Raw genomic sequence first — 26,679 nt, 5'->3', positions numbered from 1 at the left:
TGTACTGAACATGCAAGATTAAAAACTATATTGCATTATATATACTCAGCATATGTATGCTTTATGAAAAAAATGCTTTTCATATGGATTCAAATTTTGTGAGATTGTCTATTAGGAAAAAAATAGTTCTTGTTGATACATGGAGACACAATGCATTTGCCGTGAATAAGTTTGTAACAACCACAGCAAATTCTCATCAGGATGGCAGGATGATACGCCCATGGTGGTACCGTGATGGGCCCACTATAGGCAGACATAGTGTCAGGATGGCTTTAGGGAGTGGATCACAGCCGAATGACTGGACCATGGGCATACGGTCCGATCACAATGGACGTTAGATATCTAAAATCCAGGCTTTGAAATACAGTTTTCCTCGTGTCTTAAGTGGCCAGTCCAGAAATTAAGTAGCCTGCAACGTTGAGGTCAACAGTGATAGGTGTGAAAGAAGTCTATGGAGAGTTACTTTTCAAGTATCCTTTTATGCATAATTCTGTAAATCCATAGCAGAAATAGTGTGAGAGCCTCACCTGGTGAAAGATATCCAGTAGATATGGAGCCTCACCTGGTGAAGGATATCCAGTAGATACAGAGCCTCACCTGGTGAAGGATATCTAGTATATATAGGGCCTCACCTGGTGAAGGATATCCAGTAGATATAGGGCCTCACCTGGTGAGGGATATCCAGTAGATATAGGGCCTCACCTGGTGAAGGATATCCAGTAGATATAAGGCCACACCTGGTGAAAGATATCCAGTAGATATAGAGCCTCACCTGGCGAAGGATATCCAGTAGATGTACGGCCTCAACTGGTGAAGGATATCCAGTAGATATAGGGCCTCACCTGGTGAAGGATATCCAGTAGATATAGGATATCCAGTAGATATAAGATCTCACCTGGTGAAGGATATCCAGTAGATACAGAGCCTCACCTGGTGAAGGATATCCAATAGATACAGAGCCTCACCTGGTGACGGATATCCAGTAGATATAGAGCCTCACCTGGTGAAGGGTATCCAATAGATATAGGGCCTTGCCTGGTGAGGGATATTCAGTAGATACAGGGCCTCACCTGGTGAAGGATATCAAGTAGATATAGAACCTCATCTAGTGAAGGATATTCAGTAGGCTAAAGAGCCTCACCTGATGAAGAATATCCAGCAGATACAGAACCTCACCTGGTGAAGGATATCCAGTAGATATAGGGCCTCACCTGGTGAAGGATATCCAGTAGATATAGGACCTCACCTGGTGAGGGATAGTCAGCAGATATAGAGCCTCACCTGGAGAATGATATTCAGTAGATATAGAGCCTCACCTGGAGAAGGATATTCAGTAGATATAGGGGCTCACCTGGTGAAGGATATCCAGTAGATACAGAACCTCACCTGGTAAAGGATATTCAGTAGGTATAGAACCTCACCTGGTGAAGGATATTCAGTAGGTATAGAACCTCACCTGGTGAAGGATATCCAGAAGATATGGACTAATGAAGTATGTGAGATTCTCCACAAGTTTGTGTAGGGCTGTGGCAGCACTCAATGCAAGAAGTTCCTTACTGAAAACAAAAACAATACGTCATATGGAATGATTAAAATATGTGTTCGAAACAAATTCAAATATATATAAAGAGGGGAAAAAAAATGTTTTATCACAAACTTGATATAGGCAATTGATAACATGACACTTGACTACCACTGGCCAGAAGGCACAGTGAATGTGACGACACATCCTACAAAACCGGTGAAAAAGAAATACAAAATACATTTATTTATAAGAAAATACAACAAATAACATAACATGACTTATTTAGGAAGACTAGAAGAAACAGATTTATACGATCACAGACATTAATTCCAAAGCTCTATAAATCAAATTCTAATAAGGAATTCTTACAAGGCCATGCAAAATGAGCAACTGGAAAAAAACATTCTTACATGCACCATGTTAGAGCCACTGGAAACACAACGTTGTGCCACTCATATGGTTAAAACACAAAACACGGATTTTGTGAAGTAAGTAGAAACAGGCATGTCCACGAGTTTTACAAATAACTGACTGACTGAATAAAGCCAATAACATTGTGGCACTTTAAGTTGTCTCAATGTGCATGACTCTGCTTATTGTGACCTACAAGTACTCCATGTATATCTTAACGATACCCAAGCCTTTTACAGACAAAACTAACCTGAGCAGTGCCTCTCCATCCTGGAACACCTGGAGAAGTTTGGGCACAAAGGTGGACAGTAGCTGAATGGCATGAACCTTTAGGCTGTTACACGCCTCCGCTAAACACAGCAAGCCGCAGGCTGCCACCTGGGGGTTGTCACTTCTCGTCTCAAATACATGCGTTGCTAACTGTAACACCTGTTATAAGGAAAAGCTTAATTATAAGCGAAGCCTCAAAAGTTATCCTTTTAGTTGCACTTATTTGATTTTCTCAATGACTAAGTTATTCGTTTTCCAGGACTCTGTAGATCAATAGACTCATGGAGTCTACTGATCTAAAAAAAAAGGTGTTTTGACTCTGTTTGCTGTTGACAAAAGGCAGGATGATACCCAACTGGAAAAATTAAGTTTTAGCCCAAAATTAATATTTCTTGGCCTTTCCTTGCCTCTAATAATGAACTCTTTCAGGCAAATTTATAAAACAGATACAGTCATTCAAACACAAAATCTAAGAATCAAACAATTAAACCTGCCTTAAATTTAAATGTTTAAAAAATAATACGACGATGACCAAAATTATGATGACAGCAGACCTGGCAGAGCTCAGGGGAAGCGAACGACCCCGGGGGCAGCTGGCTGACATTCCCCCGAAGAGGAAGCCAGCATGAACTGGATACGAGTTTATAATGAAGAATTTACCTTAAGGAATGGCTGTGGGTGTTTGCTTGCGAGATGTCTGGAGAGCAGTTTCAACCCAAACAAGGCTGTCTGTCCATTAACAGCATTCTCCTCGCCAACATTTGAACGTAAGACCGTCTGAGTGACAATATCTGACAGTTCATGGACAACCGACAGCAGTATGTTAACCTGAAATACAAACATTATACCTCTTTAATTATGGAGATCAACAACAAAGCAAACAGTAAATTCAATGCTATAGCTTTCCCACGCAAAGTGATTGTTCATTTCTGAATTTGCTTTAATATTCTCTCGGAAAAACTGGTAATGTAGTGCTTATGTATGGCAAAGGAACCGTGGTCATCCTGGCTTGGGCCTGAATCCCCATCGTGAGCGAAAAAGTAACTCCATTACCAAGATAACTACAAATACAGCAGGACTGATTTTGACATCGAAGCAGTGCATGTATGGACAGTCATGTTACCATAATTCCTCAACCTTTTTGCACATGAAAGAGCAATTTTCAATGCAATTTATGCACACTTTTATTTTGATCTTTGAGACAAAACTATATTGGTTGGGTTGGCCAATTTCAGGGCATCACAAAAAATATAGATACAAAAAATATATTTTATGAGTCTACACACAATAATGCCTTCAGAACATGCTTGAATAAACACCTCGCAAACATGTGAAAACGTTGAAGTGTTACAGTATGTCCTTACTTGTGAAGTCAGTGATGTATATCACGCAACGAAACTTTGATTTGATCTTTGTACTTAAGGTAAACACAAAGAAGTGCTGAAAAATTATAATGAGAGGGTGAAACAATTAAATGAGGAAGTACATGTATAAAGCTGGCTTTGTTAAGTAACATATGAAATGGCCGCTGACCTCTGTATCTGATGCGATCTCCTTCTGTGTTTGTAGTTTGGCGTTCAGTAGCTCCATGGCACGCCTCTGAACATGGGGCAAATCATGCATGATCAGGGCAGAGATCACATCATAGAAAGTCTGGTTTTGCAACAGCGACACCACCTACAACAACAACAGCAGTTTACATCCCTCCCATTACTACATGTATGTTTACAATATTTATTTGTAACGTCACCAAGGCTTCAAAATTTATGCATGGCATATTTTCGCCTTAATGACTATTTCACCCATGGCAAGAATACATGGATTATATGGGAAATTACTAAAGCACTGAGCAAAATTACAAACGAAAAAGGAAGTGCTAAACCAGGTAAAATTGGACACAGAAATTCCAGGTTATTAAATGCAAAATGTGAGCTGATGAGTAACACTTCTTTATCTTTTTATACTTTTCCCGTATTTGATTGGTATTCAATGCTGTATTCAAAATTTTTGGAACGCCCAGAAAAAAAAACTACTCTGTTTTTGTTTTGTTTTTAACAAACCTAACAAAACCGTTAACAAAGCAAAAGCAAGAGCATCTGGGCCTGCTACCACACAATGAGGGGCTGACTGGCTTGCTTTGGACAGCTAAGGCAGCAAAGGGCTTGGTATGAAGTCAACACCTATTGATTTAACAGGAAATTTTTGAGATCAAACTCTCTTGTCGATGAAGGTTTAAAATGTGCTGCCGTATCATGTGACTTGTCAAAAATGTCAGGAAGCTTTCATTGACTTTAATTTATTGATCTAGCCATAAAAACTTTACACTGATTAACCAAACAGTACTCATTTCCATAGCAATCTCTTGGTGACAATTAGTTCTCACCTTCTCCAAGAGATCATACACCTTGTGTAGAAGAGCTCTCCAGAACCTGGAGGTAGGATTGCTCTGGTTTTCCTCCGCACTCCGCGACAGCTTGGTGATGTATTCCATGATGGTCTTCAACAATTCCTTATAATATGACAGCATGTCAGCCTCTTCACACTCAGCCACCTGTGACAACAACCGACCACTGGACTGTAAATGATGTACATTCTCACATTTGCAATGAACCATATAAGTCAACCTTTCTTAATACAGTTTTGATGAACTTTATTTTACATCAAGTTAACTTTCTTTCAAGAGACACATTTTGCTTCGTCCTGAATGATCCATCCATCCCTTATGGCCAATTAAATGTCATTTTCTGAAGTTCGATCAATTTCTTGTCAGAAAGGCTTTAGTGTTGGAATCAGAAGTATAATTTTAAGGCTTTTATGTGCTTCTGAATATGCATTTTTACATATCAATCTTTAGGTGAAGTACAGTATTCATTTATTTGATGAGTTTTACTTATTTGACTATTTCACTTTATTAGTGTCTTTCACACTGTATTCAAGAATATTTTACTTATATGATGGTTGCCAGCACGATGGTAGGAGGAAACGTGTCAGAGCACAGGAGATCACAGCTTTACGCCATACTCCATCAAGTTGGGAGTTACAATCATGCTCTAGCACCCTTTATCAGGTACATGACCCACCTCCATTTGCAATTTTTACATGTACATGTACTCAGTACCTGTTTTTTCATGCTATTCCTGTAAAGAATTCTCAAACCTTTAAAAACTGTGTTTCACGGAAATTTCAGAGCAAATTTATTTTTACAGATGACAGAAAGGCGGGCACATAATCAATTGTAAATTTATCAAACACTAATGTACACAACTATTAAATACATCTAAAGCACTTCATTCAGATGTCTTCAAAAAAAAAACTTTCCAGCAAATAATAGAACATTAACATTTGGTTTCAAATGATGCCAAAAATTCTTTTTTAAATACTTTTTATATTTATTTATTTATCTGAATGCTCCTTAAAGCCTTGATCAAGACTTATTTGCTTATATGAAGGCAGTCAATTTTACAGGTGGCGGAAATAAGAATGCCCTGCCCAAACCACCAACCTCTGGCAAATCAGTGACAAACTTTCCCACATGTCAAACACAGACATACATTCCAAATTGGTGGAAAACAAGTGATTTTCAATGAGCATCCAAATGTGGAACAGGTCAAATTAGCGCTCTAGCTAAGGTCCCACAAAAAATTAGACCAGTAGAATCTACAAATTCCCTTTTCAAGGCTGGGTTTGAACCTGAGGAAGAGTCTCCTAGTGATGGAAGGCAAGCCACTTACACCTTACCTCTAGGAATGCTTAGATGACAGTTTGTTGAGATTTAGCTCTGCTTCCAACATTATTTGTTGGCTGCCTCCTTGAAATGTTCAGTATCAACATCAAGATATTTACGATGCTGCCTCAATGACACCTAAAGCCAAAGAGACTGGGCTTGGCACATATATCCTCCCTCCACGTCTCCTTCATTTTGCTGAGGATGGTTTTATATCATCATTAACATAAAAACATCATCAGGCCACATATGTTCCCAATAAGTTCCTACAAGTTCTTCACACAAAATGTTGTCACAGACTGCACTGAATGAATGATTACTGCTTAACACCGCATCGGCAATGAAGAAAAACATGTAATCTGATGACCTAACGTACACAGAGAGAGCTATCAACCTTATGACCACACAGGACATCTGTTAGTTACACTGCAGGCACCAAAACACATAAAATCATTTGTCATTTGAACACTCACTCACCTGACCAATGAAACTGTCACTTTCAAATAAACTGACCAATAGGCTGACTGCAGCGTATTTGAAATGACGCAACTGTTTGGCTGTGTGTACATCAACGCTGAAGATTTCGGTATCATATTTCTCTCCTGCACTTGTCCTTAAGGTCACACCTTTAGGACTTCTTTTAGGCGTAACCACTAGAAAGAGACATAATCATGTATCAGACGACAGTACTCGCGTGTGGCCTGCTTTGTCTATCACACAGGTCCACAAGAACTTAAAGGATGCACAAAACATTTAGCTTTTTCTTTTTTAATGTGCAGTGTATATAATTTGTCCTAATATAAAAAGTACAAAAAGCTTCTCATCTTCTCTCTTCACGCAAACATATGGCTTTAAACTACTGCTTTCCTAAGGCCCTAAGGGGAAAAGGCACTAAACTGATTCCAATTTTCCATTTGGAAATCAATGATCCCAAAAATTTCTGACTACTGACTGAAAACATCCATAAAACGGAGTAGTTGTTATGATACATAAAACATGCCTCAACAATGAATTCTTTTTTATTTGGGGTGGGGGAAGGAAGAGGAAGAAGGTGCCTAACATTTTGGATCTCCTCTAAAAATCATTTTCTTCATAATTTTAGTTCCATTTCATAAACCTTTCACAAAGAAAAAAAAAATAGTTCCCATCAGTATACCTAAACCACTTTTGACAAAATTCCACATCGCTATTATGGGAGTGTGGTGAGCCGTTGTCTAGTGCTTAGAGCATCTTGCCTTTCAGTCGATATGACACAATAGGTATGGGAACTTTAGATTCCCATCCTCTGACTGCTTATGGGGCCTTGGTGACAAAATTGTAACATCGGTTAAAGATCACTTCCATGGCGTGCATATCAGTACATTACATGTTGGCGAGTTGGTTAGTAACTTGCCAGATCTCACCTTTATCCTGTTTCCTTTCAGGAAGTGACGCCAGGTAGACCAAAGCATCCTTAGCAGCCATTAACTGCTGGCCAGGAGGAAAACTTGTTGACAGTCTCAAGTAGAACTCCATGTCAGAGATACCAATCAGATTGGAGGCCTAAAAATAGAACAGAATTTTTATTGAAGTAAGTTGTCTGCTTAGGTTTTTTTTCCACTGAGTTCTATTAAATTAAGTCAATTTTCATTTCAAAAAAGAATCTCTTACAAATACTCATTCCTAAAACTGCTTCTTGAAATTTCAAATGCGGAAATTGTTATTGCAGACAATGCTTTCATCACTCTATCTCCTCAATTTTCTTTACTCTATCTTACTTTACTATCCTCTGCTTCCACCATCTCCTGTGACCTTGGCGTGACCTTGGTGATCATAAAGTTTGTCAGCATCAGCAGTATCCTCCATAAGTACTTGTCTTCTCCCACAATCCTCACTAACTTGGTAAAGAGCATGAGGCGGCGATGGGATGGAATGTGAGGATAGGAGTCCACAAACACACGAATCACCAGGGTAATCACCTCTTCCACCTCAGCCATTTTCTGTGTTTCACAGGCCTATGGAAATAGGCAAAATGATTTATATATTTCTTTATTTGATTGGTATTTTGCACTGTAGGATATTTCACTTATACCAGCTGTCTGCTGGCAGACCCAAACAAACAGAGGAAGCGATTTCAGGAATACACAGCTAGGTCATGTGGTAAAAAAGAGTGTAGCAGTATCACTATGCTTGAAATAAATTATGGCAGCAGTGATGGTGACGGTTCATTCAAAATCTTATTTTATTACATATATGTCAACAAGGGACAGAATAATAGTCTCCAAAGCTGCTTACCTTCACAAGGGACAGAATAATGGTCTCCAAAGTTGCTTACCTTCACAAGGGACAGAATAATGGTCTCCAAGGATGCTTACCTTCACAAGGGACAGAATAATGGTCTCCAAGGCTGCTTACCTTCACAAGGGACAGAATAGTAGTCTCCAAGGCTGCTTACCTTCACAATGGACAGAATAATAGTCTCTAAGGCTGCTTACCTTCACAATGGACAGAATAATGGTCTCCAAAGCTGCTTACCTTCACAAGGGAAGGAATAATGGTCTCCAAAGCTGCTTACCTTCACAAGGGACAGAATAATGGTCTCCAAGGCTGCTTACCTTCGCAAGGGACAGAATAGTAGTCTCTAAGGCTGCTTACCTTCACAATGGACAGAATAATGGTCTCCAAAGCTGCTTACCTTCACAAGGGGCGGAATAACTGTCTCCAAGGCTGCTTACCTACACGAAGGGCGGAATAATGGTCTCCAAAGCTGCTTACCTTAACAAGGGGCGGAATAACTGTCTCCAAGGCTGCTTACCTTCACAAGGGGCGGAATAATGGTCTCCAAAGCTGCTTACCTTCACAAGGGGCGGAATAACTGTCTCCAAGGCTGCTTACCTTTACAAGGGGCGGAATAATGGTCTCCAAAGCTCCTTACCTTCACAAGGGGCGAAATAATGGTCTCCAAAGCTCCTTACCTTCACAAGGGGCGGAATAACTGTCTCCAAGGCTGCTTACCTTCACAAGGGGCGGAATGGTCTCCAAAGCTGCTTACCTTTGCAAGGGGCGAAATAATGGTCTCCAAAGCTGCTTACCTTCACAAGGGACAGAATAATGGTCTCTAAGGCCGCTTACCTTCACAAGGGAAGGAATACTGGTCTCCAAAGCTGCTTACCTTCACAAGGGGCAGAATAATGGTCTCCAAAGCTGCTTACCTTTACAAGGGAAGGAATACTGGTCTCCAAAGCTGCTTACCTTCACAAGGGAAGGAATACTGTCTCCAAAGCTGCTTACCTTTACAAGGGACGGAATAACAGTCTCCAGAATTTGGCTCATGACGTGAAAACTGTAACTGTCATCCTGACGCAGAATGTTTGCTCCCATAAATGTGAAAATTGACATCACGTTGTGAAGTAAATGCTCCTAAAAACAGAAATAATTAATTCTCATTTATAGAAAGATTCAAATCATTAAGTTTATTGATGAACTCTGAGCTGATTATTATCTATAATAATTTTTGTTACAGAGTAGCATACTCTCTACCTACCAAGAGAGGGAGTATCTATGAACAAATTTTAAACTCTCTCAAGTCCTCCTTGGTCCACCCACCCAATTCTTATTCAATAATATTTCATATACATAAAACAGATTATGCTGAAATAAATCACCTGTAGTCTGTTTCACCAAAAAAATAAAATAAGATAAGAGTTCAGGTGAACACAACATATGTCTGAACAAATGCATTTGTTTGAAATGTATAAAAGAATACCAGTAGCATTGTGGTTAGTATAACCCCTGAAGTGAATCTTCATGAGTGTTGATGATAGGTATGCGGTTACAATGGCAACCGTCGCAATGAACAAATGGGAGTCACACCATATCATTGCATCTGTATCTATGTATCCACCAAAAATTAAACTTGCACGTGGGAAATAAACAGTTATAGCCCAGACATGATATATATATATATATATTTATGTAGATGTATTGGTTACCTTGTCAACGGTAAAAATGCACAAATATTAGGCACAACACATTGTCACCTCTGTATCAAAGTATCCAGTATACATCGGAGTTGTAGCCAGGACACAAAGTTCATGCCTTACTATACAGTAGATATCAGGAAAATAGCAATCTGGTTATCATGGTACGACACATCTTCGTCTGTGCATGTTTGCATCCAACAAAAATTAAAACTCTATGCAGAAAACAGCTGAAGTTATAGCCCAGGTATGGTCACTATGACAACCACCGAAAGGGACAAATGTGAGTCGTGTCATCTGCGTATCCATCAAATATTGAAAGTCTCTGGAGGTATAGCCGGGGCACGAACACGGACAGACAGACAGAAAAAATATCCACCGCCTAATGACGGGGCATATCCAAAAATTATTTATATTTATACAGAATTTGTTTTTTATGGGTTTTAAAGTTTATGGTTATCTTTTGCTTAAACTGTATTCTGGGTATCATTGTCAACAATTTCATTATTTATTGACTGAACATTTACATTATATGTACATATGCAGTGCTCATCTGTGATGTCATCAGTCTATAATTTGCATCTGCAATACACAATTTCAGTTTCTTTTTTCGAGAGAGTATAAGTTCAACTTAGACTTTACAAGTCCTAGCAGGAACCTGTTTAAACACCCAAAGAAACCTCGCTGGCTAAGACGATTAAAGAGCCGCCTCGATGCGGCTATCAAGCCCTTGGCCAATGAGGTTGCGTAATCCAGCCCTCTCTCTTTTAGCTATGGATTTAAGTCCAGATGTTTGCCAGGTACCTCAGTTGTTTACCCCCAAGTACTCTGGTATAGACCACCCATAAACCACAGTAATATAAGAGAAAACTTCTTGAGCATTGCGTTAAAAAAAAATCAAAGACAAAGTCAGTGGTTGTGCTCTCCTGACTTACCGGTTGTAGTTTGGCCCCCTGGGTCAGCACTAGTAGGGCGTGGTGATGGGTCTGGGGGTTATCAGATGACCGAATACACTGCACAATCAACTCTACGTTCAGCTCCAGCTCTTCTGTTTCATCTGTAACACACAGAAAACAAGTGATTGATAAAGTAGTGAGGTCATCTGGAGGTCTGCTTTGCATTAGTACACTTGTAATGGAAGCAGCTTTCCAGTTTTTCATACCAGTAACAGCAGCAGCTAAAGCAATTTCCCTTTAGCAGAGCTTGTACAGCACTGGACTTCCAATGTGGAAATGAAATCTGTGAATGAAAGACATAGTAACTAGTTTGACCCTAACACTGACAAAGCTGGTAACAAAATGTTTACTAAGCTTGAGGCTAGACATAAAAATTACCAAACAATGGAAGCCTACTGGGAGAGAGGAGCGATTTAACTGGGGAAGAGTTACGTGGGAGCAGCTTTCCAGTGCTTATACATGTACAAGGAATTTCGGCTAGACATAGGATGTGAAGATTTAAGTTCAAATCCAAGTGTGACCCACAAACTAAATCCTTCAAGCATTACAGATCTGCATGACAGTAATAACTAACTTACCACTCTCTAACTTGCTGATGTGCCTGGCTGTCACATTGTAAATACAGCTCAGTAGCACCTGCTTAAGGTATTCTCCTGATCCATCTTCCTCCAGCTCCATTATTCTGTTAAAGCAAAAAAAAGTGTTTCCTTTTCAGGCCTTCTTACACGTGGAATTCTTCTGTACACTACTGCAAACTTACACCCTTAGTACAGAAGTTCCAACCTATTTCTTTTTTTATTTACATCAAAACTCTGATTACTGGTCAGTATATCTTAACAGTGTACCAGCATATAAGGTTTTCTTTAACAATCCTGCACTTCTGTACTACCTTCGCCCATTTTACAATATTAACAATATTCAAACACATGCAATGTGACGGCAGTATTATTGGTGAAGTTGGTGAAACAGAGCTAAAATGTATGTAAGACAAGCATCGCCAAGACAAGTCCCCCATATATCACATGGATGGTTGCATCCCTCAAAACGCACTGGAAGACTTTCAGCTGACATGGCCTACAGCTGCCTTTGGCAACCTCTGATACAATCTAAAGATATTTCCAGTTTAGCTAAATTTCCAGTTTACCCACCAAAGGTTAAATATTGCAGACAGCATTGAAAAACACATTCAAACAAACATGTAACAAACAGTATCACCATGTAACCATGACTTACCTTGCTATTAACTTGAAAAACACTGGCACTAATTTCTGTGCGTTGTTAATCTTTTTTTTCCCCTGTACAACTTCCAGGACTTGTGTGATTCTCTGCCAATGAGAGTTCTCTAGTTCAGGCACAGACACTGGTTGTTCTGCTGCCTGTGAAGATGTTTTGCTGTAATCAACATAATAGGTGAGATTTAATACTAAAGAAATAATGAAAAGCATATAGAGATATACAGGGAATTGCAATCTTTGATATATTTATATAGCAGCTGTTGCATTTTGGTTGCTTTTTTTCCATTCATATATCTCAGTGAATCTGTCTTACAGAATCTGGTTGTTGTCTGGTTTGATCGGTGTTTTAAGCAATACTCAAGAATATTTCACTAATACAACGGTGACCAGCATTATGGTTGGAGGAAACTGCCCTCTGGAAGTACACAACCATCTGGAGGTTGGCCAGAGAGGAAGCCAGCATGAGCTAGACTTGAACTCACAGCGACTGTGTTGGTAAGAGGCTCTTGGGTAATTGCATGCCAGCCACCTCGGCAATGGAGGCCTCGGTTGTCGTCTTCACAGTGACTCGGTCATCAGTATGTAGAGGATGTTGATCATTTCTGTGTCCGACCTTCATTCATGGGTCACTTTTCCGATAAATTCTCAAAAAGTATATCTAGATTTATTATTCATCACTCCTCACTTCACCTTGGACAACTCATTATTTGATTAATGCATAACATCGCAAGGTTAATTATCAATCCATGGTTGAGGGTTATCCCAGAGTCAGATTTTGGTAATTCTGTTAGAATTATTTCTGGTTATCATTCACAGAATTAATGGTACAGTTCATTGGTAGACAAATTGTGGTCATAACGCATTTGTTTACAGCTCAAAATCAAAAACCTTCATGATGCAAAATTGGAAAGCCCAATTATTGCAATTCCCTCTGTAAACTGATGCACCATATACACTAAAATAGTACCTAAACAAGAACAGACATTCTGTTTTGATGAAAGGAAATTTGTTCTCTTAGCTTTGATTGTTTAATGTTATCCTCAAAAATTCCTTATAAAGGATTCCCAAAACCTCAGAGGATCTTAATTTGTTAACAAAGTAAACAAAGAAACAAACAAATAACTGTCATATCAAATTAGTCATACATGCAAACTGTAACTGTATTTTCCTGAGCTAAAGGTTTATTTATTTATTTCATTGGTGTTTTATGCCATACTGAAAAATATTTTACTTCTCCAACAGAACCTGGGGGGAACCCATGATCATCCACAGGTTGCTGGCAGACCTTCCCAAGCATGTCCGGAGAGAAAGCTAGATCAATATAAAGAGTAAAACCATTTGTAGATTTTGAACGTTTGGAACTTTAAAGGGTCTCAATTAGCAGTTTCACTTACGTTCTCAGCTTTTTGACATCTTTAAATGACACTGCACCTACAGACTTGAGAACGGAGCTGAGTTCTGCGGAAATGTGACCTGCCTCCAAGCTCACCTACAACAGTAAAAACCAATCTGACAACATCTCCAGAAGTCCGAATTATTTATTTGCATTTAAATATAATCTGTTTGATCTTGTATACATTTCCACCCATGGAGTATTTCCACAAATTTTTCAACGATTGAACGATTGAGGCTTTACGCTGCTTTGGTTTATCAAGGATAAGAACAAATAAATCATCAAGGAAACAGCATAAACAATAATGTGAAAATCCAAAAAATCCAAATCAAACAAAAATATTTTTTTTAAAACCAACTAGAAGAAACCAAACTGTGGCAATTCAAAAACCACAATTTCTTTTTCATCTTATGACCCAGGCTACTAGGCTTGACACAGTCTTAGGTAGAATCACTGTTCAGTAATTGGATTCCATTGTAATGCTTTTTATTTGAAGAGAATGAGTTAGAAGTGCGATTTGCAGTGTATTTCCATGCTTTTGTTCAGTAGTGATTTCCAGACTTTAGCTCATGTTGCCAAAGTGCTGCCACCACTGAAATATCATGCCAAGGACACTAAAAACCACAAAACATCCATAAACCCAGACAAACATTATCTGTGCACTCATTTCATACCCATTTATTGACCCACTTATTGAACACTTGGCTTCAGTCATGACAACCAGAATTTGACACTCATTTGAAACCCACTTAAACTTATTGAACACTTGGCTTCAGTTATGACAACCAGAATTTGGAGGAAAAACTTTTTCTGTTTTATAGGGATAGACAATCAATTCTGATTGGCTCATGTGAAAGGGTGACAAGTGCAGGCTATGCCTAGCCTTAGCTGAAGTTTAGGTATGGCTGATTTACAAGTATTTAAGCATGACCTAAGCTGCAGAGTTTAGGAAACTCTATCTAAGCTATCAGAAAATAAAAATCAATAACACTTACATGTTTGAGAATTTTCCTGACTAGAGTAGCTATGGCAACAGACTCCGCCTTCACCAGAATGTCCAACAGACAGGACAATATCTTCAATTTACTGTCACCATCCACAATGCTGTCATAAAACTTCTTTGTTATCTGAAAATATAGAACAGTACACTGTACTTCATTCTACTCTACTGTTAGTTGCGGGTCGTGTGCAAATAAACATATTTAATAGAGATGACCTTTCAAACAACATCAAGTGTCTTACGCAACACACAGGCAGGTATGTCTTGGGCAGAACAGACTTAAACACCTTTGTCTCATCAGATCCCTCGAATGCTGCGCGTTCTGTGGATTTGACTCAGTATGAAACAAGCAATGATGATGATGGTAAAAAATCACATCAACAATACATGTTTTTCAGCCATAATGTCTACCACAATGCAGAATATTTGTCTTACATCACCACCGTCTGAGACCATATCATAAAGTGCACCTCGAATCACATCTAAATAACTTCCACAGCCAACAGTACTGTAGGTATTATCTCATCATGGTAGCTATCTGCTTAACTCACTAGCTGCATTTTGTGAAATGGGCCCAAGGTTTACGGATGCACAAACCAAAACCAACACTTCACAAGACACCAGATAAATCTCCTGGCTAAGTGCCAGAAGTCCACGGGCTGGAGCGATCATTGAACACAATGCTTCATTCTGATTGCTCAATGCCAACCTTAAGGACAGCATGTTAGACAACTTGACCAGTAAAGTCTCCCAGCTGACCTCAAGTTTCCAGTTTAAGGATGCTGAGGAACAAACATTAACAGCAACAATGTTTTTACATATGATGTTTTTTAATCCACTTAAGAATTTTGCATTTACAGAACAATATTCAGGATTAATGGAGATAGAAAGAAAAGCAGGGCTCAGGGAGGATTCACTGGGTACCTGATAAACTCTTAATAAACAAACTACAGCATTAGTCAGCTGCTCAAAAAAAAATCCACCGTTTGAAAAACATACAGCTGACCAATGGCAATCATAAACAATACCATTACAAAGAGGCAAATCGGAAATCCCTCGCACTGGTTATACGTGTTTAATATTTCTGCAGTGTCATGTTATAACTGCTTACATGTCAATGGAATGGCAACTATCATTATCAAAAGAATGGTTAGTGAAACACTGGATTCTGTGACACAATACATACCTGTTTGAGAGTGAATTCCTGAACGGACACAAAGCCCTCACATCTGAGCGGAGATTTCAAAGCTCTTAACAGGGCAGACAGACTCTCACTGTCAGCTGTTATCACATGACCTGTTTCAGGACCGAAGCGAGCCAACAGGAGGTGGAGGGCAGTCACATGATCAGCAGTAACCTCTGCCACAGGAAGTGACAAAAGTCTTATCAACAAGGGAAGTAACCCTGTAACCATTTCCTGCAAATGTTACAAGAACAGAAATGGAGATGAATGTGAAAAAAAAAATGAATATATTCTCTTCAAGCAAATTCATTGATCTGCAATCACACAAAGCTGCCGAGAACTACCACTCTGTATAAAATTTCAAACACTGTTAAACTAATAGATATTTAATGCGTCTCACTGAAAACAGGTTACATGTAAAAATATATCTTGTTGCCATTAGTTGCCCGAAAAAAAAAAAGAAACCTAATGCTGACATTATGATGTTTTTGGAAAACATGGATGACTGTGGAAACTAACAAGTTTCATTCCATTTTAATTCTACCTCTCATCATCGTCCCACGTTCACTTACAGTTCTCTACAGCTTTCAAAATGCATCGACAATCTAGCAACTTTCAAAACACTTTTTACCGAGGAGATTTAAAAATGAACACATGTAACGATGACAGGTCTACATGTAGTTCATCAAGTGTTTCTAGGATTCTACAAAGGTCAGCTTTCACACTGCTCCATTTATCAAAGATTTTCGCTAAGATATATTGCCCAATTTATTCCACCAAAACCATAAAAATTTTTCTTTATTTGGAATAAATTGGTAATAAACACTTAAAAATAGCCATTTAAGCTTATTAACTTCGCTGAAAAAATGCCACATTTAAATACTTTACACGCTGAATATATACATGTACGTGTAAAAATATATATGTAGGTCAAATTTCACTTGAAATATTACTTTTAAATTATCACAAGAAACTATTTACGTAGTGTGTACCTAAATTAAAAGTCAATGACCAATGTACCTCGTTGTTATGGAGACTCAGACTCTGCAGTAAAGATGCAGCCACATAAACAGGTATATTCTCATTGATAATGGTTTCCACAAGATCACTCAAAGCTGATTTCACAGCAGCTTTTTTGGATCCAGATCTCTTTCTTTTCGACGGAGTTTCCGGGCTGTCTACGAGTTTTCCAAAGGCCAATTTTAAAGCCTGAAGGGAAAGACACACCAAAAATCAGTGAGTTTTTGTGAAACAAATTCCTCCATTTTATACTTATCCTGTACTTGTATTTTCTGCAGAAAGTTGAATTTTACCAAACGCTTAAATTTGCATGAAAATCAGTCAAGAAGCTTTGTGTGTGAGTTTTGAATTCTTATCACTTCTCCTGAAAATATGTATATCAAAAATACTGAATATTTCTTTACCTGAAGAATAAAGGTTTGATCAGCTTCAATCTCTTCCCGACACCTGACAATTTTCTTGATTACAGGTAGATAAGGTGTGCTGGATTTATCACAGGTGTTGTGAATCACCGTCAGACACTTCACACACATCTCTCGTACTACAGCTACGGGGCTGCTCAGACCCACAAACAAGGGCAAAAAAACTGAAAGCAATGATAATGTTTGTGTTAACAGGTCTTATCAATGATAACCAAAACAAAAAGTTTTCTCTCACGCTTGTTTTAACTATACAGGTAAAAACAGAATCAGTTCAGAACTCTTTAATTTATTTAGTTGACTGCTATTTAGAGAATTTCTAATTTATCATACCACTGCAGTCAGGTTAACGAATTGGAAAAACCAGAATACATGAGCTTGAGTTACATTTAGATTACCTCCCTTTATAAAATACTTGTAACACCTTTAGAGTTATACACGCAGCTGTACCAGAAGTAGCCAAGAAATCACTCTGTGACATGATTGGTCACGGACGGCACACAGTAGGAACACAAAAACCAGAAATAAGACACTTTCCACAGATTTCACTACACGCAACGTAAACAGAATTTCTGATTTTTGAATCGTCCTTTCTCCAGTTTTAACAAATTAAATGAATACCATGTCTTCATATGGATTAGACTATTGCTATATTTGAGTTCCCACATACTAAGAATTACAGTCTTCCAGAATTTTCACATTATAACTTATGTCTTACCTGGACAGGCCGAATGGGTCAAACTCGTTAAGCTCTCCTGGCTCAGGTGTGCTAACTGGACCCGGCCGATGTGTAACGCTCTCACCTGGAGACGAAGGTTCAGCGCCATGGCAACATCCTGATCACTGGCGTGAGAACACCAGAGCATGCCCAGGAACTTCATTAACGTGACAGGATCAGAGAAATGTGTCTGCCAAGGACAACAACATAAACTAAAGTCATATATATTCAGTTTACTGCTGTTATTTAATGTTACTGTCAGCATTATTTCTTTTGGACAACAGTAAAATGGTTTATTGGGTACACTCACAGCGTACCGACACTGTATTCAGCCAATCCCACAAGGCTAACCCAAGACAGTTAATTTATTTATTTATTTATTTGATTGGTGTTTTATGTCGTACTCAAGAATATTTCTCTTATACGATGGCAGCCAGCGTTATGGTGAGAGCTAAATGGGTTTTCGCCGGCAGATCTTCCCATGTAGAAATGGAGAGGAGGTCAGGAAGAGGATATACATGTAGTTACATGTATAACCCAAGCTGGACTAGTCTCTGCCTGCAGATGGCTGCAGAACCAGTGTTTCTCCAAAAATGGCCAAAACGAACCAGAGGATTTCATTTATTTTTATTTATTTCAATCTTATTTCAACACGATATTCAAGAATTTTTCACTTTTACAATGCCAGCTGTAGGGGTGAAGGATAACTGAGTGTCTGTCATAAACCATCTACCACTGTCACGTTACTGATGAACTTAATCACATGTGATGAATAGAGATGTGTACACCATACTGGTGGAAGACAAGTGGTCTTCAACAAACACTGGACAGTGCTAATGGCCTCACAGCTGCCATCCATCACTTAGTACCAACAGGGCCCGGTTGTTCGAAAGCATTTTAGCTAATACTGGTATTTAGTCAAATTTCGTACAAGATTTAAGCCAATTTCAGCAGCCAATACAGCTGACCAAAGTCTAAAGTATAACAGCAGCAGAATTAATACATTCTTAATATACTATTATGCAATTATTTTTGGGCTAGGTACAAACTTAAAGACTTAATTAAAAGTTAAATGTGATATTAAGTGTTCTAACAGTTTTGAACAACCTAGGGCCCTACAAGCAGTGGAGAGCAGTGAAAGGTACAAATTCACTATCCAACGGCAGGTTTGAACCCACACCTCATGTGTCCTATTGATTTACAGGCAAGCCACGACCCACTCCCTGATTTAGTTCAATAAGATAATCTATCTGAACATGATGATCTAGCTGTATATGAACATGGTGATCTAGCTGTGTATGAATATGATGATCTAGCTATGCATGGACATGATAATCTAGCTATGAACATGATTATCTGTGTATGAACATGATGATCTGGTTGTGTTTGAACATGATGATCTAGCTGTGTATGAACATGATGATCTAGCTTTGTATGAACATGATGATCTAGTTGTGTATCAACATGATCTACGGTAGCTGTGTATGGATATGATATCTAGCAGTGTAATGGACATGATGGTCTAGCTGTGGGTGAACATGATCTAGTTGAGAATGAACATGATCTAGCTGTGTATGAACATGATGACCTTGCTGTGTATGAACATGATCTAGCTGTGTATAGACATGATGATCTAGCCATGTATCAACATGATGATCGAGATGTGCATGAACATGATGATCTAGATGTGTACGAAAATGATGATCTAGCTGTGTATGAACATGATGATCTAGCTGTCTATGAACATGATGATCTAGCTGTCTATGAACATGATGAAAGGCCACACCTGCAGGAAGTACATTAACAGAGATCTAAAGGCACCAATGTCCGAGCCAGGCTCTTTGGCAGCAATGTCCAGCAACAGGTCAAATACTGCCGTAAACACCTTCAGGCTCGCGTCACACAAGGCATCCTCCCCTCTGAGATGCCAAAAACTGGCTGAAAACACAAACAAAACTGGTATTTAAGTGATATCATCTCATCATATTACTTAACAATTTTTTATACTTCAATTATTGAACTCTTTTCGTATGAATATATCATTTTATTATACACCTAACTGTCCACCTATAACGATACTATGTAACAAATGACAATAGCCCAATAGTGAGATGATTTTGATCACGTGCAACTTCAAGACACAACCTCCTCACTGCCTGAATGGCTCGCTAACGGCTCTTTATGTTCAATCTCTCTGTAACATCAATAGACCCTTCCCAACTGTCAATCAAGAATATGCATTTGACCATTATTTCCAATATTGTTGCAAGTAGGTCAAATGGATGTGGAACACATTGGTTGCAAATATTCAATGGGACTCGAGAACAAGCTACACACCGGTCCAAATGACAGTAGAATGTATCGTTTTCTCCTGTGACGTTGTACTACGTGTGTATGTCACGTATGTTTTATGACTTCATGTACACCGATAATGGGAGACTCAAGGACGAGGTCCACAGACTGTCCAATTGACAGTAGAACCCATCGTTTTCATCTGTGACTTTGCAGTACGTGTGTACTTCATATATGTTTTATAAGCACACATTCACCGATAAATGGATCGTCTTGATACAGGCAGGAAGGAGTTTTACAAGTTCCCCATTGTTCTATGATGCTATGACGTCACAATGGATGAACAGAAAACTTGTCCCTTGAAGGGGTGGTGGGACATCGGATGTGGTGGATCCATCCACTGCCCTCAGCGAGAACGGAGTGAAAAGTAAGACTGTCACATGTCAAGGTGGTCTGGGATTTCGCAAAAATAAGGAATAAGGAAACTTTTGACAGTTTCTGTAATGTTTTTTATCTTATGTTTGATTGCAAAGTTTAAGTGGGTGTATATAGTAAGGAGGTCATTGGCGTGTATGGCTCTGTATGGGCTCCTCTTGGTAATGGTTAATTTTCTGGTATGGGACACACTGATGAAGCTCAGTCAGCTTGTAAACCTGAGTGTCTATCACATATATTGGTGATGTGTGTTAACAGATAATATGCATAAAATTAGCCTCAAAAACTATCAAATTTGAACATCATATATCCCTTATGTGTCCTTGTTTTTAAACATTGATATCTCAACGTCACAATACATAAAAGGCCATCTAATTATGAATAAATAATAAATCTGGAAACTAATCCTATAAAAAAATCTTTAGGCAATGTTTCTTGCTCACCATTCTGATGATGAATTGGACTGCTACAAAACTGAATAGCCTTAATCAAAACACTGTGGTTTTGTCACAACAGAACCGTAGGTAAAATTTGATCTCACCTTTAATCAATTTGTCAGGTAAGAGTAAATGATTAACAAGGTTGTACAGCCATCCACCACGCAGGTACACAGATAAGGGTTTCTGTTTCCTCAGGCACAACCCAACCCACTGTACAGCAGTTTCAAGGTTTGGTGGTGTACTAGAAATATTCTTCACTTTTCCAGATAATTTCTACAGATAAAAGATCACAAGGTGGCTCATTTTACAACTAGGCTCAGGAAATATATATAGTTTGATTTTATTTTTCCTAAACTTAAATAATACAGCCAAGTGATTAGTTCATGAAAAATTAGTTCTCTTACTTATTTCATTGATATTTAAGGACTTTTAATGCAAGGACATTTATATTTTCTATAATGGGAGAGGTGTAAACCAGACAAGAAAGTTACTGCTGTATTTTTCAAACATCGGACATACATATCTGCACAGCATATTTGCCGTGTTGCAAATTTTCACCTAAGCTTTAGCCCATTGTGAAACAGACCACAGAAATAGTAGGGCCCACGTGATTATGAGGAAATCTAGCCAATAATGTGACATCATGCACCATTATTGTCACAGGATTGGTCTTGCAGCCTTATGATTTCTGACTCCCTTAGAGAAGAGTTATTCTAAGGGAGAATACTCTACAGAGCCAATATACTAATCATTATTATTATTCACTTACTCGAGCAATGCAGAGGTCCCTTAACAATGCTGTTTGAGCGACTGCTAACTTAGACATCATCAGGAGTTGAGACTTCTCTTTATGCATCAGGCTGTCCAGGACTAAAGCTGTCAGGGCTTGGCTTGACCTCTGTCTGGTACAGCGGATCTTTGTAGATGATCCCAATAACTCCACCTAGCGACAGACAAAAAGCAACAAGGAATGATCCTCGGTTCACAACTACAGTATAGTTTGACGAATCATGCTTTTTTGGAAAAGGTCAACTCAGTATAGCAAAGACTTGCAAGACAGCTTGCTAGAAACCTCTACATTGTATATACCAGTACTTACTTCCTAATTTACATAATCTTCATTCATGGTACGCTTTGGGTATATTCTAGTAAAAACATAAGTTTTTATGAATATGGGTTCACATAGCAAATCAGAAATGAATAAGGTGAATTTGAATGAATATATCAAAAGAAAACAAAAATGATAATGAACACACAAAAGGATGGGTGAGTGAACCTGACCAAATTACAATTTAAAGCAAGGTTTCTTGACAATGGATTCACATACCAAAAGAAACAACACGTAATAATGCCGATGGATTAACAAGTCTAAACAAAAAGCAATCCAATGCCAGGCCAAAAATCAATCCCAGAAATTTTCCTTAACTTTCTCTCCATTATTGGACTTCCTCTAAAAAATTTACAGTATTGTGAAAACTAATGGGGAATAATTTAATATTTTTAATTAAGATTATGTAGCTCATGGGAATGAAAGAAATGCATGTACATAAATGAATATTTAAAAAATATATAAAACAACCTTAACTTATTAAGATTCTGAATAATGTGAAAACATGAAATACCAACCATATTTTCCTTGTCATCTCCTTTCATCGAGCAAACTTGTTTAATTACTGACTGGACCATTATGATGTTTAACTGATCCACTGATTGGTTGGTCTCCCATTCTGCGGATTCAGCCAACCATACTACAACAGACATAAACGTATAACTAGAACCAAAGGGCTATGAAATGGGTCTATTGCTCGTCTTCTATTTTTAGTTTTCCTGTAACTAAAATGACCAAGTAGTACAATTCTTTGGTGTTCTCCACCCACAAAGGTCCTATCAGTTATTCTGTCTGTAATGGAGGACCAGGCCTCACCACATTAAGACATGATTTTAAAGAGAATGCATTTGCACAAGAACGTCATATTATGATATGCTATAAGATTGTAGACGTTCCCGAATTTTATTTTGCAATTATGTCATTACCATTTCTATTTTGTACAGTTAGTACGAGCATGAAAATCTTCATTATCTGTACCACCGCCGTATGTGGCAACAGATCAAGGGAACACATTGTCATGCAATACATGTTTTGGTCCTTACATTGTATGGTTGTATCTCAGCAGTACAAATATGGCAAAGGCACGTAAAAATACATGTACAATCTGTCAACCATTTCTGCGATCTTTTCAGGATTTTATCCAAATGTTTATTACATGCAGCAAACATAATTAACAGTTCATTCCACAATTTATCAGATAACGGACAATGAAAAAACTTTGTTCCATAAGTTTGTTGAATTCACGCACAATTAGGAAGATCAACTATTGGGCAGTAACCCACTGGGTCAAGCAATGCTACAGATAATTCTCAGAGGTAGTGAGAAACTCCCTTCTTTTCTAAGAGAGAGAGTACTGGGTAAGCTTACAGCAGTAAACATTTTTTGAAAATACTCAACACTTAACTATTTTGAGTCCCCAGCAATACACCTGGAAAGACTGAAGCTGATTGAGCGAAGGGGGTTGGTAAGATCAAAGACATACGTGTGCATACATGTATAGGCCTACATAGACCTACAGGTACAGGGAGTCTTGTAGTTACATATAAGACTACAAGTATATGGATGTACATGTCCACTGCCAGAATTATGACTTGTCATAGCATTCTAGAATAAACTCTACCTCACGAGGAATGAATCTGAATGACGCTCATAGGCCTACATTTAATTATTACACCTCAACCTGTAGGCCTACTGGGTTTATTCCAATAACTCACTCACTGACAACTTTACCTTTCCATTTATTTTGATAGCTAAGGTTGCAGTTTTACTTCATTCTATGGTAACTTGCCGAATGCCAAAAATTTCTTTAATCATGAACTGCCGTTTAGAGGTCAATACATGATACACTTGTTATGCTAAATCCAAATGTAGGCCTACTTTAGAAGAGAAAAATTTATTATTTGTGATTATTTATTGCAGTATATAGTATAAATCTTCAGTGTTTCTGAACACTAGCTGTTCTTGTGATTATTGTATTTCATTGCGTTCTCTCCTCAGAAATCACTGATACTTGTACACGTTGGAAACTGGACCCTCGATGACACATTAACATATCACAATTGTAGATTTAAAACCTACACTGTGAGCGATATTAGGATGATTTAATGCAGTACAGAAGCAGAACTTGCTGATGACAGTTGTTTTAGTCCTAGCTACATCTTCTTCATTGCAAACACTAGAGAATGTCAACAAATTCAAATATCATAGCAGTCATTCTCAATGACTGCGGGTAGTGGTACTTGAACCTTTGCTGTTACCTTTCTAAAAAACTAACGCGTCGTGCAGGGCGTCGTGCACATAAACTACTTTGGAGATCTACTTTCGATTTTGACAGGACAGATCTGAATCTCACATATACGCTATAGCTTCCAGGAATTTAGGCATACACACAAATTCATCATGTGTATTTAGTATGCTCTGTTTTAACTTCAGAAGTCTATCATATAATTTTAAGTGCATTTACCCCTGCACGCCCCCTTATCTGTAGCACTGAGGTTGAGGTCAAATGGCTTACCCACCGTCTGATAATTTTCCACATTCAAAACTACACAAACAATAAATGAAAGCATGACTCAAAACATAATAAAAATTTGTATCCAATGCGTAATCATAACACATGAATCCCAACAAAACAATGAAGAAAACCTCACGAAAGAAAGTTAATATTTTACCATAACAGTCTTCTCCGTTAAGCCCAATGACATGGCGCACTTCGGTGAAATTACTTGCTGCAATTTGATTCACGTTTTTTCATGCCTCTATTATGGGTCTCTGGCAATTCTCAGCAACAGACCCATAAAAACCATCCTATGGAATAAGTTTAATATGCTTTCCTTACATACACACGTTTTTTAACGTGTATTAAACAAAAGTAGTGCAAAGACAGACATAAGAAAATCTAATGCAGGAAACAAAACATTATTCTGAAATATACAAACAGACAATCACTTGATCAGGGGTGATAATCACTCTTTCAATTAAACGTCTAAAATAATATATATTATTGCAAATCAACTTATGGAAAACCATACTGCTCTTCAGCTTTGGAGAAACCAGTAACCCAGCCTCCACATATGGTGAAACCGTTTGGGAGGAAACCTGTACTGCAATTCAGCTTGGGTGAAAACAGTAAACCCAGCCTCCACACATGGTGAAACCGTTTGGGACGAAACCTGTACTACAATTCAGCTTGGGGAAAAACAGTAACCCAGCCTCCACACATTAGCAAACCAACTGAGAGGAAACCAGTACTGCATCTCAGCTGAGGACAGAATATTAATGTAACAGCCTACAGGAAACCAAAACTGCATCATAGTACAGGAGTAAGCCAGTACCACACCACACGAGGAATCTACCCTAATTCCTTTACCTTTTCACAAATGAAAGAGCATCTTTCAGTGCAATTTATGCACATTTTTTTTAGTCAAAACTATATTGGTTGGATTGACCAATTTCAGGGCTTCACATAAAGTAGAATTTTATCAGTCAATACGGAATAAAGCCTTCATAAAATGCTTGAATTGACACCTTGAAAAGATGCAAAAAGGTTGAAGAATTACAGTAACAACATATTTTCTGACACACAGTTTCTGTTTTATTGGTCAAGGTGAAGTCATCTTAAGCCTCTTTGCCTTACCTTCACTAGTCTTTTTTAGTATCTTGTGTTTCTTTGCCATACTGGACTGTAAAATGGCCGTCACCATGGCAACATCAGCACCATCTTGATTACGCAGTAGGAGGTAGGGATACACAGCCTTGAAAACATCTGACATCATGCTCTCATCACAGGAACAAAGGACCGCCATGGCTTGACAGCCATTATTCCTAGGTAGATCATACAAGCAACTTATTTGTCAATTTGTATAAAACCTGATTCCAAACTTAAATGAAAACTAAATCTAAACATTTTTTACAGATTCAACTGAAAATAAGCTTAAATAAAATACAACAAAAATTAAACAGTAAGTTTAAACTATGCCATGGATGGATATTAAATACATTCAATTGGATTTCCCCGGAGGAAATGTCTAAAGTCACAGCGTTCTTGATGTTTCTCAATTTCTGTACATCTTGTATGATTTATTTGACTGTTGTTCACAGCTATTCTTTTGCTTACATGACGGCGAGATGTGTTATGGGTGGAGGACTCTTCAATGATATACAGATTAGCACACCATATTGGTGAGCAACAAGTGGCTTTCAAAGAATGCTTGATTGCACAGCTATCCGTTCCACAGGTGGGAGGAAATCCCAGTGGCAGGAGAAAACCACCAGTCTTTGATAAACAACTGATCAACTTTCCCACATGTAGGACATATAATCAACAGTTTATCTTTTAAATGAAAGATACGTTTCAACGAGATACCGTTCTACATATAAACTCAAGGTAATTTTGTTTTTAACAGTTATTTTAGCAAAAAGTAAAGAAAAAAAAGAGCAAATCAGAAATGTCTTTCATCGAAGACATGTACACATGTATATATCCAACCTTGAATGTTTTTTATCTTCTCTGTCCACTATGTTCACCAAACTGGCCAGTAACTTCTGTTTGTCCGAGACAAGATCCCACAGCCTCTGTAAATCAAATATT

The 26,679-nt window shown here is 38.2% G+C and overlaps 1 protein-coding gene across 1 annotated transcript in view; it reads right to left on the bottom strand.

The window, feature by feature from the left end:
- LOC135470664 (HEAT repeat-containing protein 1-like) overlaps positions 1-26,679 on the bottom strand; it is a 49,326-nt gene that overhangs the window by 11,269 nt on the left and 11,378 nt on the right. Inside the window, 25 exon segments of the mRNA XM_064749699.1 lie at positions 1,457-1,556; positions 2,187-2,365; positions 2,867-3,034; positions 3,740-3,883; positions 4,590-4,757; positions 6,408-6,583; positions 7,334-7,472; positions 7,688-7,924; positions 9,201-9,329; positions 10,825-10,946; positions 11,424-11,527; positions 12,079-12,237; positions 13,475-13,569; positions 14,469-14,600; positions 15,660-15,890; positions 16,677-16,865; positions 17,081-17,262; positions 17,814-18,003; positions 19,600-19,751; positions 21,082-21,253; positions 21,750-21,923; positions 22,607-22,728; positions 24,553-24,633; positions 25,726-25,913; positions 26,578-26,663. Coding sequence (XP_064605769.1) covers positions 1,457-1,556; positions 2,187-2,365; positions 2,867-3,034; positions 3,740-3,883; positions 4,590-4,757; positions 6,408-6,583; positions 7,334-7,472; positions 7,688-7,924; positions 9,201-9,329; positions 10,825-10,946; positions 11,424-11,527; positions 12,079-12,237; positions 13,475-13,569; positions 14,469-14,600; positions 15,660-15,890; positions 16,677-16,865; positions 17,081-17,262; positions 17,814-18,003; positions 19,600-19,751; positions 21,082-21,253; positions 21,750-21,923; positions 22,607-22,728; positions 24,553-24,633; positions 25,726-25,913; positions 26,578-26,663 — 3,819 coding nt within the window.

This window comes from Liolophura sinensis, chromosome 7, assembly GCF_032854445.1.
Source record: "Liolophura sinensis isolate JHLJ2023 chromosome 7, CUHK_Ljap_v2, whole genome shotgun sequence".
NCBI lineage: Eukaryota > Metazoa > Mollusca > Polyplacophora > Chitonida > Chitonidae > Liolophura > Liolophura sinensis.
Note: the sequence above shows the minus strand (reverse complement) of the source record. Positions and strands in the feature narration are given on the sequence as shown.